This window comes from Microcaecilia unicolor, chromosome 13 (assembly GCF_901765095.1).
Source record: "Microcaecilia unicolor chromosome 13, aMicUni1.1, whole genome shotgun sequence".
NCBI classification, from domain to species: domain Eukaryota; kingdom Metazoa; phylum Chordata; class Amphibia; order Gymnophiona; family Siphonopidae; genus Microcaecilia; species Microcaecilia unicolor.
In genome coordinates, this window is record NC_044043.1 from 47,428,642 (window position 1) to 47,442,774 (window position 14,133).

At 43.4% G+C, this 14,133-nt stretch overlaps 1 protein-coding gene across 2 annotated transcripts in view; it reads left to right on the forward strand.

Annotated features, from left to right (window-relative positions):
• Positions 1–14,133, forward strand: part of BCAS3 (BCAS3 microtubule associated cell migration factor) — a 1,139,946-nt gene that overhangs the window by 318,131 nt on the left and 807,682 nt on the right. For both annotated transcript variants that reach the window (XM_030222408.1, XM_030222409.1), the window contains exon 11: positions 3,998–4,081. In XM_030222408.1, the coding sequence (XP_030078268.1) occupies positions 3,998–4,081 (84 nt within the window). The remainder of the gene's footprint in view (positions 1–3,997; positions 4,082–14,133) is intronic.

Below are 14,133 nucleotides of genomic sequence, written 5' to 3' on the forward strand. Positions count from 1 at the left end.
TGTCTGTTGTGCCTCGCTCGTATATCGTTTGATCCATGCAAGGAGCGGGCTGCTTGTGGCCTCTCTTTCATATGCCTTATCCAGACTGGAACCTTAGTTTAGTCGTTCAGGCTATTCAGAAGCCTCCTTTTAAGCCACTGAAAGGCCTCCTTAAAAGATCTTACGCTAAAGACAGCTTTCTTGATTTCTGTCGCATTGTTATAGTAACATAGTAAATGACGGCAGATAAAGACCTGTACAGTCCATCCAGTCTGCCCAACAAGATAAACTCATTTTACATCGTATGTGATACTTTATATGTATACCCGAGTCCGGACGCAACTATGTATTATGGGATAGAACCAATTGTGAGTCTGCTCAGGTAGTCTATGGAATTCAGTGTCCGTGTGCGAAGTGGTATATTGGCCAAACTAAGTGCATGGTGAAAAACCGCATAGCAGAGCACCTTAGTAATTTACATCATCGGAAGATGGAGGCCCAATTGGTTGCCCATTGGACACAAATGAAACATGCAGATAAGGATCTTTGGTTTGTGGTTTTATTTCAGAACAACTGCACAATGGGGGGGGGGGGGGGGGGAATATAACATCAACCTTGTTACATAGAGAACAACAATTTATATATCAATGGCACACGGTCAGTCCAACTGGTTTAAATAAAGAGATTGACTTGGGGGTCCATGACACACCTCCTGTAAAGGTTATAAAGCAGAGGGTGGGGCTGAATGGATTTCTGCGCATGCACCGGCGTTCCCTGCCGGTTGGGAGTATGAGAGAGCAGCTCCTGCCACAGGTTTGCTGAGTATTATTAGTATTTAGATGTGATTAGTATTACAATTATGTATGAAGAATGCATATAATTGTTAGTTTTCCGTGGACTGTGAATGTTAGGATTTTTTTTGTTTTTGTTTAGATACAGGTTCCCCTGAGGATGCAATACTAGCGAAACATGCCAGGGTATTCACTCTATTGGCTATTTTCGTGTCATCCGCAAAAAGGCACACCTTTCCTTCCAACCCTTCAGAAATATCTCCCACAAGTATATTAAACAGAATAGGCCCCAGCACCGACCCCTGAGGAACCCCACTGCTCACCTTCCTTTCCTCGGGTCCTGAAACCTGTTGGCTTCTAGAAAGTTAACTATTCTTTCTTTCAGCAGCGACTGCATTATTTTTCCTACCACCGACGTGAGACTTACCAGTCTGTAGTTTCCTACTTCTTCCCTGTCTCCATTTTTGTAAAGAGGGACCACATCCGCTCATCTCCAATCTCGCGGAAGCTCTCCCGTCTCTAAAGATCCATTAAATAAATCTTTAAGAGGTCCCGCCAGGATCTCTCTGAGTTCTTTCAGTATCCTGAAATGTATCCCATCCGGCCCCATAGCTTTGTCCACCTTCAGATTCTCCAGTTGCTTATAAACTCTTTCTTCCGTGAACGGCGCAGTATCCACTCCATTCCCAGACATTCCCTCAGCAGCCAACCGTGGTCCTTCTCCAGGATTTTCCTCCGTGAACACCGAAGAGAAATAATTGTTTAGCACATTCGCTTTATCTTCATCACTCTCCACATAGCCCTTCTCATTATGTTTCAGTCTCGCAATTCCATTCCTATCTCTTCTTTCTCCAATATATCTGAAAAAGGTCTTGTCACCTCTCTTTACATCTTCAGCCATTTTTTCTTCCACTCGCACTTTCGCTAGCTGTATTTCCCGCTTCGCTTCTTTAAGTTTAATCCGATAATCTTTTCCGTGATCCTCTCGCTGTGCTCTTTTGTATTTCTTGAACAAAGCCTCTTTAGGTCTTATTTTTTCAGCTACTTGTTTGGAGAACCATATAGGTTTCCTGCTTCTCTTGTTTTTGTTTGTTTTTGTTTACTTTCCTCACAAAGAGATCAGTCGCCATATTTATAGCAGCCTTTAGCTTGGACCATTGTTTTTCCACTTTTCCTATGCCTTACCACACCAACAGCTCCTTCTTCAGGTATTCCCCCCATTTTTTCAAAATCAGTACGTCTGAAATCCAGTACTTTGAGTTTTGTGCGTCCGCATTCCACCTTTGCCCTTATTTCAAACCGTACGGTGTGATGATCACTATTACATAGGTGGGTACCCACCCAGATATCGGAAACACTACCTCCATTAGTGAGCACTAGATCCAGCATCGACCCTTCCCTCGTGGGTTCCGTCACCATTTGTCTGAGCAAGGCACTTTGACAGGCATCCACAATCTCCCTACTTCTTTCCAATTCTGCAGATGGGACGTTCCAATCCACGTCAGACAAATTGAAATCTCCCAACAGTAGGGAGATAGTAAAATAGGGTTTGTCACGTAAAGTTTCAGAGCTTCATGCTCTCTCTTGTTGAGATCCCTTTTTTCGCTTTTTGGAGGCGAGGGTCTCCCTGCACACAGTTCCTTCCTTTTTTCTGAAAGTGGTATCAGCATTTCAACCAATCTGTGGAGCTTCCGTCCTTTCACAGAGATGAGGAAGATGCTTATTATCCTTCTTTGAGGCTTCTCGATGTGCGTAGAGTCTTCATTAGATATCTGGAAGTCACAAATGAGTTTTGCAAATTGGACACACTGCACACACTGCTTTTTGGAAAACAGAGTCTTGGGCCTCATGATTTCCAAGCCCACAATTGCTAGATGGCTGAAGGAGACTATTGCATCAGCTTATTTGCTTGCAGGGAAACAGGCTTCTCAGGCATTTTGGGCTTATTCTATGAGGCATACAGTGGTACCCTGGGTGGAGACTATTGTTTGGGGGTTTCGGTCCTCAGGACAAAGGCGCTAGGATGCCATCCACTCTACATAAGTACATAAGTAATGCCATACTGGGAAAAGACCAAGGGTCCATCGAGCCCAGCATCCTGTCCACGACAGCGGCCAATCCAGGCCAAGGGCACCTGGCAAGCTTCCCAAATGTACAAACATTCTAAGGATTGCTTTTGAACATCCCACTTGTTCTGTAGTAGTGGGAAGCTATGTAATGGAAGTATAAGTTAGTCTTACTTGACAATTTTCTTTCCATTAGTCCTTCCCACTATTCTAGAGGCCCACTGTAGGTTTCTAAGATGTTTAGTCAGTGCAGTGTAATGGGTCAGATAATGACTGTCACCTTGCATGGTGCTTCCTGGATATCTTTTGTTCTCTACAAGTTGTCCAGAGATGAGAGAGGTCCACACATGTATGCTTGTGTGGTTAGTGTTAGATTAATGAGTTGTTTCAGGTTATTGTGTTTATTCTGAGTTTCTCCTTACTGCTTGTCTACATAAATACTGAGAAGCTGAACTGGTTGCCAGAAGAGAGATGTCTCAGCTTAGCTTTCAGTTTTCTAATTCCACCTGCTGGTTGATGGACACAACTATCCCACAGTTTCTGGAATAGTAGGAAGGACTAATGGAAAGAAAATTATCAGGTAAGACCTAATTTCTCCTTTGTATGTGTTGCTTACATAAAGATGTTTATACAAAGTGTTTATTGAGTAACAGATTTGGTGTGTCTCTTCTATCTGTCCCACAGTTGAAGAAGGCTAACATGGAAATTTGTAGAATACCAAATATTTAATATTACATACACAAATCTAAGGCCTTTGATTATATTTATTTAAATTTATTTGTGATAATGCTGCCAGACCAAAAATCCCAGCATTTCAAAGTTTATGAATTCTTAATGACTACTCAACTTGTAATTGAAAACCCAGAGCTCAGCATGCTACAGACTGGGTGGCACCCAGAAGACTGTAAAAGTGAAAAGGGGGGGGGGGGGGGGGGGGGGGGGGGCGGGGGCTAAGTGCTATTTGTGTGTGTGTGTGTGTATATATATATATATATATATATATATATATATATATATATATATATATATATATATATATATATAAATCAATCTCCTATTCTCTTCCCCCCCCTCTATCCATATGAAAGACAAGCAATACTGATGGGTCTTAGAGCTTGCTTCTTCATAAATGTAACATGTTGAATGACTTTGTTTTCTCAGCTGATCCGATGCTATCAATCCCGCGGTGGAGCCTGTGGAGACAACATTCAGTCCTACACTGCCACAGTCATTAGCGCTGCCAAAGTGAGTACAGCAGCAAGTGCTGGGAGAGGTTATCACATGGAGCCCTTATCAGGTTCCCTCTAGCCCAACCAAGCTGAAATGTTATTTAATCTTATTGACAGTAAAGAGAAAAGAATCATGGAATTATGATTTTTAATGGGAACAAGGTCAATAAAAGCTTTAAGTAATCATATTAAGTCTCAGCGAACACTTACCATAGTATTAGACACAACACTGGTTCCATGCTGCGGCATTCTGCAGTTGTGTAGGCAATGTTGCATGTGCCTGTGATATTTTTAAAGCAGTGAAGTTGGAAATGTTTGTGAAAAGATGTTGATCTGAAATAAAAATATGTAATTGAAGTAGGCAATATTTGAAAAATCCAAATGAAAAGTAGTAATGTGCACTGATATGTAGATGTGAATGTCTGAGTTTGGACATTTGTTTTGTAGTTCCCCTCTTAATTACCCTGCACTTCTTGCAGTAGCTGTTTGCAGAATCAGGGCACACTGAATCGAAAATGTTTATGCAACATAGCTGATTTGAGCGTGCAACTTAATTGCTTAACAAGCCAATCAGTGCCAGTAATTGGGTGCTAACAACCAATTATTGGCTTGGGGGCATTCCAAAATCGTATACACATAAATACAGAATTTGGGCAAACCTAATTTAGACACTGGCATTTATACTAACTTTTACCAGGCATAATTGCTAGCTTCTAAAGTTAGGCACAGTTTATTCCCTAAGCGCTATTATATAAAGGGAAATGGAACTTGATATACCGCCTTTCTGAGGTTTTTGCAACTACATTCAAAGTGGTTTACAAATATTCAGGTACTTATTTTGTACCAGGGGCAATGGAGGGTTAAGTGACTTGCCCAGAGTCACAAGGAGCTGCAGTGGGAATTGAACTCAGTTCCCCAGGATCAAAGTCCACTGCACTAACCACTATGCTATTCCTCTACTAGCAGCAATCCATGTAGAAGCCTGCCCTTGCAGATCAGCAATGCGGCCGCACAGGATTCTGTTTCTGTGAGTCTGAGACTCACAGAAACAGAAGCCTGTGCAGCCGCGTTGCTGATCTGCAAGGGCAGGCTTCTACATGGAATGTTGCTAGTGGAATAGCAACAGTCCATGTAGAATCTCAATATAAGCAACATTCCATCTAGAATCTCCAATAGTAGCAACATTCCATGTAGAATCTCAAATAGGGAAAGGGAAATGGGCCTTGATAGACCGCCTTTCTGAGGTTTTTGGAACTACATTCAAAGTGGTTTACATATATTCAGGTACTTATTTTGTACCAGGGGCAATGGAGGGTTAAGTGACGTGCCCAGAGTCACAAGGAGCTGCAGTGGGAATTGAACTCAGTTCCCCAGGATCAAAGTCCACTGCACTAACCACTAGGCCACTCCTCCACTAGCAACACTCCATGTAGAAGCCTGCCCTTGCAGATCAGCAATGCGGCCTCGCAGGCTTCTGTTTCTATGAGTCTGACGTCCTGCATGTATGTGCAGGACGTCAGACTCAGAGACAGAAGCCTGCGCAGCCGCATTGCTGATCTGCAAGGGCAGGCTTCTTCAAGGAATGTTGCTAGTGGAATACCAACATTCCATCTAGAATCTCCAATAGTAGCAACAGAATCTCAATAGTAGCAACATTCCATGTAGAATCTCAAATAGGGAAAGGGAAATGGGACTTGATATACCACCTTTCTGAGGTTTTTTGTTTGCAACTACATTCAAAGCGGTTTACATACATTCAGGTACTTATTTTGTACCAGGGGCAATGGAGGGTTCAGTGACTTGCCCAGAGTCACAAGGATCTGCAGTGGGAATTGAACTCAGTTCCCCAGGATCAAAGTCCACTGCACTAACCACTAGGCTACTCCTCCACTCCATATAAAGGACGCACACCCTTTATAGAATAATGCTCAGCGTGTAAAATTTTTATTGTTGATTTTTAGGCACCGCTTAGAATTTACCCCTATATCGACACTGTTCTAAATTGTAGGGGCCCTGTTTACTAAGCCGCGCTTTTTAGTACGCGCTAATAGTAGAGACACCCATGATATTCCTATGGGTGTCTCTAGCGTTAACGCACGCTAAGTTTTAGTGTACTAAAATGTTTGCGTGCCTACAGCATGGCTTAGTAAACAGGGCCCTAAATTTGCACACAATAGGGGTAATTTTTGCAAGTGATTCAAAAGTTTAGAACAGGATTTTTTTTAACTTTAAATTTCTTATTTATTTTCAGTTGTTTTAGAACAGCATTTTACACAGTCAAGTAGGTGCTTATAAAACTGGTTCAGTGTGTTCCCAGGGTAATCCGTGGACAGGATTGGTACTTATGTGTGTATTTTATAAAATACATACACGTTGATTTCTTCCAGCACATAATGCTCACAGATCTTGGAGCAGTTATAATTTTGTGTTGGAGCTTTTGAATAGGCTATTTCATAAAGGCACAACGACAACACATGTTGTCTGTATAAAATACAGTATAGGAGCAGGTGCAAATAGTACATATCCAGTGTACTATATAGGAAATCTTATCACAAAATCACCAGATATATAAACAAAAGAATTCTGCACAAATTCATGCAGGAAACCATGACTGATGGTGGCCAATGTTTTGTATAACTGCCTCAGGGTGTCATGAACTGATCCTCACTGCATGAGTGGTGCTCCATTGAGCACTACCATGCTGATACTACCGGAAGAATTCAAATTTGTAGAATTTCTATAAAAATAAGTTTGTGCGTTTTAAAAAAATTAGCACATATGTTCTTTAATGAAAAAGTTTGGGTACTTTGATGTATAGAAGGTTTTTTTTATGCCTATGATGAGATTAGCGATTACTGAATGCTACCTTAAGTAGAGGAGTGTGGTAGCCGTGTTAGTCCACTCTTAAGGTTATCAATAGAAATCAAACAAAATAAAACATGGATAAGATGATACCTTTTTTATTGGACATAACTTAATACGTTTATTGATTAGCTTCGAAAGCTAATCAAGAAACGTATTAAGTTATATCCAATAAAAAAGGTATCATCTTATCCATGTTTTATTTTGTTTGATTTCTATTGAATGCTACCTTAAAGCTTGTTGAGGCTTTTTCCTCCTATTTTTTCAGTAGAAGGTCCATGTCAGCATTTTGTATTAGTTAAGTAGATGATAAAATGATACAATGTTTACTTCCTCATATTTTTTTAGTGGAGATATCGGGCCCGATATTCAGACCGTGGGATGTAGCCGGGCTGCCTCTTGTTGTCAGCCCTGAGCCTGGATATTCAATGCCAGGCTGTTTCCAGTGACTGGCATTGAATATCCTGTTAATTTTTGGCCGCCAAGAACATAGCTGGTCAAGCCAATATTCAGCCCTGGCTGGCTAAGTTCACAGTGGCCAAAGATAGACCTGCTATTGATGTGACCAATTTGGCTGTCAAACTTAGCCGGCGATGCGCTGAAAGTCGGCGGATAGCTGGTTATAACACGTGATATAACCGTCTATCCGCTAAGCGCTAATCAGGGATATTTAGTGAGAGACAGCAGCTATCTCCCGCTGAATATCGGCTGGTTAAATGGTTTTGGATATTGGCTGGATTGTGTTCATATATCTTATAGTGTAAATACTCCACTGTTCTTTTCTCTTGTTTGATAGTTAGGTGCTAAAATGTATATGTCAATTACACCAGTAAGTGTTTATAATAATGATATTTATGCATGTTTTTGTAATTGACAGAATTTTGCCTAAGCGCTATTCTGTAAATTCCTGCATAACTTACATAGGGATCTTTTACTAAGCTACAGTAACTGCTAGCACGCAGTTCCCGCAGCTTAAAAGGGCTTACCATGGGAAGTCCTGTGGTAAGTCTGAGATTAGTATGCACAAACCATGGCTAAAAAATATTTTCATTTTTATGCCAGAGGGGGCACGTCAGGGGGATGGAGAGTGAGTATATGCCAGTATTGATCAGTTAGCGCACAGTGTATGATTAGCATTTGAGCCCTTACTGACTACAAAATAAGTGTCAGTAAGTGCTCATGTGCTATTTTGTTTTAATGTCCACACACTAATTTCAACATTAGCGCATGGACATTAATTTAAAAAAAATGGAAATCACCCATTTTACTGCTGCAGTTCAAAGTGGCCTTAATGCGTGGGACAAGGGTTTGCTAAGGCCAGTTTTTCCCACACCTTTGTAAAAGGACCCCATAGTGTGGAATTGCACATCAGTTATCAAAGTCTTCAGTACACGCCAGTATGTAGTAACATACCAGCTTGTACTGAAGCCTCTGAGAATAAATGAGAATTGGTTCACAGAACTTACAGGGTCTTTTACTAAGCTGCGGTAGTGTTTTTAGCTTGTGGTAGAAAACGGCTGGTGGTAAACGCCGAGACACTCTTGGGCATCTTGGCTTTTTTCGCCAGCTAATTTCTACCGTGAGCTAAAAACGCTACTGCGGCTTAGTAAAAGACCCCTTTAATTATTGAATTTGGTCCATGTAATTAACATTGGGGCCCTTTTACTAAGCTGTGTTAGATAGTTACCCATGCCTGATGTCGGATGCACTCAGGTGTCCTGTGGTAACTGCCAAGTGTGAGTGTGCTAAATGCGTGTTAAAAAATACTTGTATTTTTCTTTGGAGGGAGTGTGTCTGGGAGGTTGAGAGTGGGCAATCCTGCACTAACCAGTTAGCGCAGCTATATTAGCACGCATTAACTGGTTAGTGAATGGATACTGTAGGAGTCTTTACTGCCTACAAAACGGATGGCGGTAAGTGCTCACCTGGTAATTTTTTTTTAATGGCCGTACGCTAATGGCAATATTGGCACATAGCCATCAATACAAAAAATACAAAAAGTCCACTTTTACAGCTGCAGTTGAAAAAGGCCTTAGCGCATAAGAAAAACCCATGTAAGAGCGTGCTAAGGCTACTTTTTACTGCAGCTTAATTAAAATTTCCATCGTCTTAAAGGAAGATTCCACAAACATTTTATATGCCCCTGAAATAAGCATGTGCCAAAACATGGCCATATTGGGTTTTATGTTTTATAATTGATTTTAATAAACCCCTTGTTTATCCTTGGTCTTAGTCTTTTCTACTCTGCCACACACAAAAAATATTGTATCAGTACCTGTACTTGCATGCACATATATTTGTACATTTGCACATGTGATAGAATGCTATTCTGTGCATAACAATTTTTGCAGTGCCAATATTTATGTGCAGAATAACATTCCAGCACTTAGGCAGATCTGTGTGCATGCAGCTTTGAGTGCTGATACAAATTATGTGCACAGACCCATGCATGCATGCAACTCTTTGATCCAGCACACCACCCCTTAAGTTCTGTCCTTTTTTTTTTTTTTTAAACACATGAACATTATGGAAGACAGAAAAAAGTTTTGGATCTTATGCTCTCAGTAAAGAGAAGAAAGAGGCATGAAATCCTCATCAGTGCTGACCGCAGAAGTGTGTGAAAGCCCATTGATGTGCTCAGCTGTTTGGTCTTCTGTGTACTTCTCTGCAGCTGTGTGGAATAGAAACATATTTATTTATTAGGATTTATTTACTGCCTTTTTGAAGGAATTCATTCAAAGCGGTGTACAGTAAGAATAAATCAAACATGAGCAATAGGCAATTACAGCAGTAAAAATATTAAAAAATATTAAAAATATTTCAAAACAGAGAAAAATGAAGGCAGATAAAGTCTTTATAGCTTATCCAGTCTGCCCATCCATGCCATCTACTATCCGTTTCTCTTCCTTAGAGATCCTATGTATTTGTCCCAAACTTTCTTGAATATATATTTGTATTTCATTCACATCTTTTCATTGATAGCTTAAAGCATTAGCGTAACAAGAAGTGTATTTATGGGTGTCCCAAGGTTGGGCCCATGCATTTCCTCTCTGCCCCTCCCTTCTTCCCTGCCAATTTAAAAATTGATATTTTGGCTTGCGCGGATCCCCAAGCACCATAAGAACATAAAAATAGCCATACTGGGTCAGACCAATGGTCCATCTAGCCTAGTATCCTGTTTCCAATGGTGGCCAATCCAGGTCTCAAGTACCTGGCAGAAACCCAAATAGTAGCAGCATTTCATGCTACCAATCCCCAGGCAATCAGTGGCTTCCCCATGTCTGTCTCAATAGCAGACTATGGACTTTTCCTTCAGGAACATGCCCAAACCATTTTAAAACCCTGATTTGCTAACCGCTGTTACCACATCCTCTGGCAACAAGTTCCAGAGATTAACTATTTGTTGAGTGAAAAAATATTTCCTCCTGTGCTGTCCACCTGTGTCTATGTGAAGCTTTGTTCACAATTAGCTCATGCACAAAACCCACTTTTACATAAGCATCCATAAAATTGTGTGCTACTACTACTACTACTACTTAACATTTCTAGAGCGCTACTAGGGTTACGCAGCGCTGTACAATTTAACAAAGAGAGACAGTCCCTGCTCAAAGAGCTTACAATCTAATAGACAAGTGAACGGTCGGTCCGATCGGGGCAGTCAAATTGGGGCAGTCTGGATTCACTGAACGGTAAGGGTTAGGTGCCGAACGCAGCATTGAAGAGGTGGGCTTTAAGCAAAGACTTGAAGATGGGCAGGGAGGGGGCTTGGCGTAAGGGTTCAGGAAGGTTGTTCCAAGCATAGGGTGAGGCGAGGCAGAATGAGCGGAGCCTGGAGTTGGCGGTGGTGGAGAAGGGTACTGAGAGGAGGGATTTATCCTGTGAACGGAGGTTACGGGCGGGAACGTAAGGGGAGATGAGGGTAGAGAGGTAGTGAGGGGCAGCAGACTGAGTGCATTTGTAGGTAAGAAGGAGAAGCTTGAATTGAATGCGGTATCTGATCGGAAGCCAGTGAAGTGACCTGAGGAGAGGGGTGATATGAGTATATCGGTTCTGGCGGAATATGAGACGTGCAGCAGAGTTCTGAACAGACCGAAGGGGGGATAGATGGCTAAGTGGGAGGCCGGTGAGGAGTAAGTTGCAGTAGTCCAGGCGAGAGGTAATGAGAGCGTGGACGAGAGTTCGGGTGGTGTGTTCAGAGAGGAAAGGGCGAATTTTGCTGATGTTAAAGAGGAAGAAGCGACAGGTCTTGGCTATCTGCTGGATATGCGCAGAGAAGGAAAGAGAGGAGTCAAAGATGACTCCGAGGTTGCGGGCAGATGAGACGGGGAGGATGAGGGTGTTATCAACTGAGATAGAAAGTGGAGGAAGAGGAGAAGTGGGTTTTGGTGGAAAGACGATAAGCTCGGTCTTGGACATGTTCAGTTTCAGGTGGCGGTTGGACATCCAGGCAGCAATGTCGGATAAGCAGGCCGATACCTTTGCCTGGGTCTCCGCGGTGATGTCTGGTGTGGAGAGATACAGTTGGGTGTCATCAGCATAGAGATGATACTGGAAACCATGAGATGAGATCAGGGAGCCCAGGGAAGAGGTGTAGATTGAGAAGAGAAGGGGTCCAAGGACCGATCCCTGGGGAACACCAACAGATAAGGGGATGGGGGTGGAGGAAGATCCATGAGAGTGAACTTTGAAGGTGCGGTGGGAGAGATAGGAGGAGAACCAGGAGAGGACAGAGCCCTGGAACCCAAATGAGGACAGTGTGGCAAGAAGTAAGTCATGATTGACAGTGTCAAAAGCAGCGGATAGATCCAGGAGGATGAGGATGGAGTAGTGGCCTCTGGATTTGGCAAGGAACAGGTCATTACAGACTTTAGAAAGTGCTGTTTCTGTCGAGTGAAGAGGGCGAAAACCGGATTGAAGCGGATCAAGGATGGCATGAGAGGAGAGAAAATCAAGGCAGCGGCTGTGGACTGCGCGCTCAAGTGTCTTGGAGAGGAAGGGTAGGAGGGAGATGGGGCGGTAGTTGGAGGGACAGGTAGGGTCTAGTGATGGTTTTTTGAGGAGTGGCGTGACTACAGCATGCTTGAAGGTGTCGGGGACAGTTGCAGTGGAGAGAGAGAGGTTGAGGATATGACAGATGGAGGGGGTGATAGTAGGAGAGATGGTGTTAAGTAAGTTGGTGGGGATGGGATCAGAGGAACAAGTGGTGCATCTTGAGGAGGAAAGAAGGCGGGCGGTTTCCTCCTCGGAGATATCAGGAAAGGAGGAGAAAGAGGTCTGGGTTGGTTGGTTGAGGGAGAGGGTTGAAGGGTGAAGAGGAGGAGGTGGCTTGGTAGTGAACTCAAGGTTGATCTTTTGCACCTTGTCGCGGAAGTAGTCAGCCAGTGATTGAGGAGAGAGTGACGGGGGGGTGGGAGCGGAGGGCACTTTGAGGAGGGAGTTAAGGGTGGCGAAGAGACGACGAGGGTTAGAGCTGAGAGAATTAGTCAATTGGGTGTAATAGTCCTGTTTGGCAAGGAATAGTGAGGACTGGAAGGAGGATAGCATGAATTTGTAGTGAAGGAAATCTGAATGGGTGCGAGATTTCCTCCAGAGGCGTTCAGCAGATCGGGCGCAGGAGCGAAGGTAACGGATGCAAGGGGTCAGCCAGGGCTGGGGATTAGTACGCCTTGTGGGACGGGAGGTGGATGGTGCAAGGGTGTCCAGAGCAGAGGAGAGAGTGGCATTGTAAGCGGAGACAGCCTCGTCAACAGACTCGGAGGACATGATGGAGGGGAGGAGATTAGAAATACTAGATGATAAGGTGGGAGGGTCAATAATCTGGAGATTCCTGGAAGTAGTGGTTAATGTTGGGCGGGGCTGAGGGGGAGGGTGAAGAAGTGTGAAGGTGATCAGGTGATGATCAGAGACAGGAAGAGCTGAGGTGTGGAAATTGGAGGGTGAGCCGGAAGAGGAGAGGACGAGGTCAAGGCAATGGCCATCACGGTGAGTAGGGGTGGTGGAACAAAGCTGGAGGTTGAAGGATGATGTTAGAGTGAGGAACTGAGAAGCGTGAGAGTTGGACAGGTCATCAACGTGTATGTTGAAGTCTCCGAGAATGAGGGATGGAGATGAGGGTTCAAGAAAAACAGAAAGCCAGGCATCGAAGTCGGTGAGGAAGGAAGGGAGGGATTTATCAGGGGGGCGGTAAATGACTGCCACTCTGAGTGGCAACGGGTAGAATAGACGGATGGAGTGGACTTCAAAGGATGAGAAGCAGTGAGACTGTGGTAGGAGGAGGGGTTGGAAGCTACAGGAGGGCGAGAGTAGTAACCCGACGCCTCCTCCACGGCCAACTAGGCGGGGAGTATGGGAGAAGAGATAGCCTCCATGGCATAGAGCCGCAACTGAGGCAGAGTCGTCAGGGGAGAGCCAGGTTTCAGTTAGGGCAAGCAGGTGAAGGGAATGAGAGATGAAGAGATCGTGGGTGAAGGGAAGTTTGTTGCAGACCGAGTGGGCATTCCACAGTGCACATGAGAAGGGGAGGGAAGAGGGGGGGAGGAGGGGAATAGATATGAGATTGGAGACATCCCGGAAACGTTTGCATGGATAGGACGAAGACAGGTGTGGGGGACCTGGATTGGGATTGATGTCTCCTGCGGATAGCAGGAGGAGGAGCAAGAGAGTGCGGAGGAGGGTGGGGGAGGTAGGGCGACGAAGGCGACGAGCCAAGTTATCCAGCACACAAAACCTAGTGCACTTTATTGAGTTGGCTCCTTAGATTGTAAGCCACCAGTGACAGAGAAATACCTACTATATCTGAATGTAACTCACCTTGCACTACTAATGAAAAAGTGTGAGCCAAGTCCAAATCTTTGTAACACTGTCACTGTAGCAGTCTATTTCTTTTTCTACAAAACATTTTTTTTAAAGATTTTGTTAGTACCCATTTTTTTTTTGGCCTACTAGGGGTAACCTGGCCTCTGATATAACTTTTTTGACTAGTCAGCTGTATTCAGTAGTTATCACTTTGACCCTATCCTTACCAACTATCTTATTAAACTGAGTGTTGAAAATAAGGGATCTGATTAACTAATTGATCATTGGTTGATTGTGGTGTTAACGTAATTACGCACTGGTATGACTGAAGCTGACAAAAGCTGCTTAGCCAATCAAAAAATTAGACAAAAAAAAACAATATGAACATTTTAATTGATTTTAATAAACCCC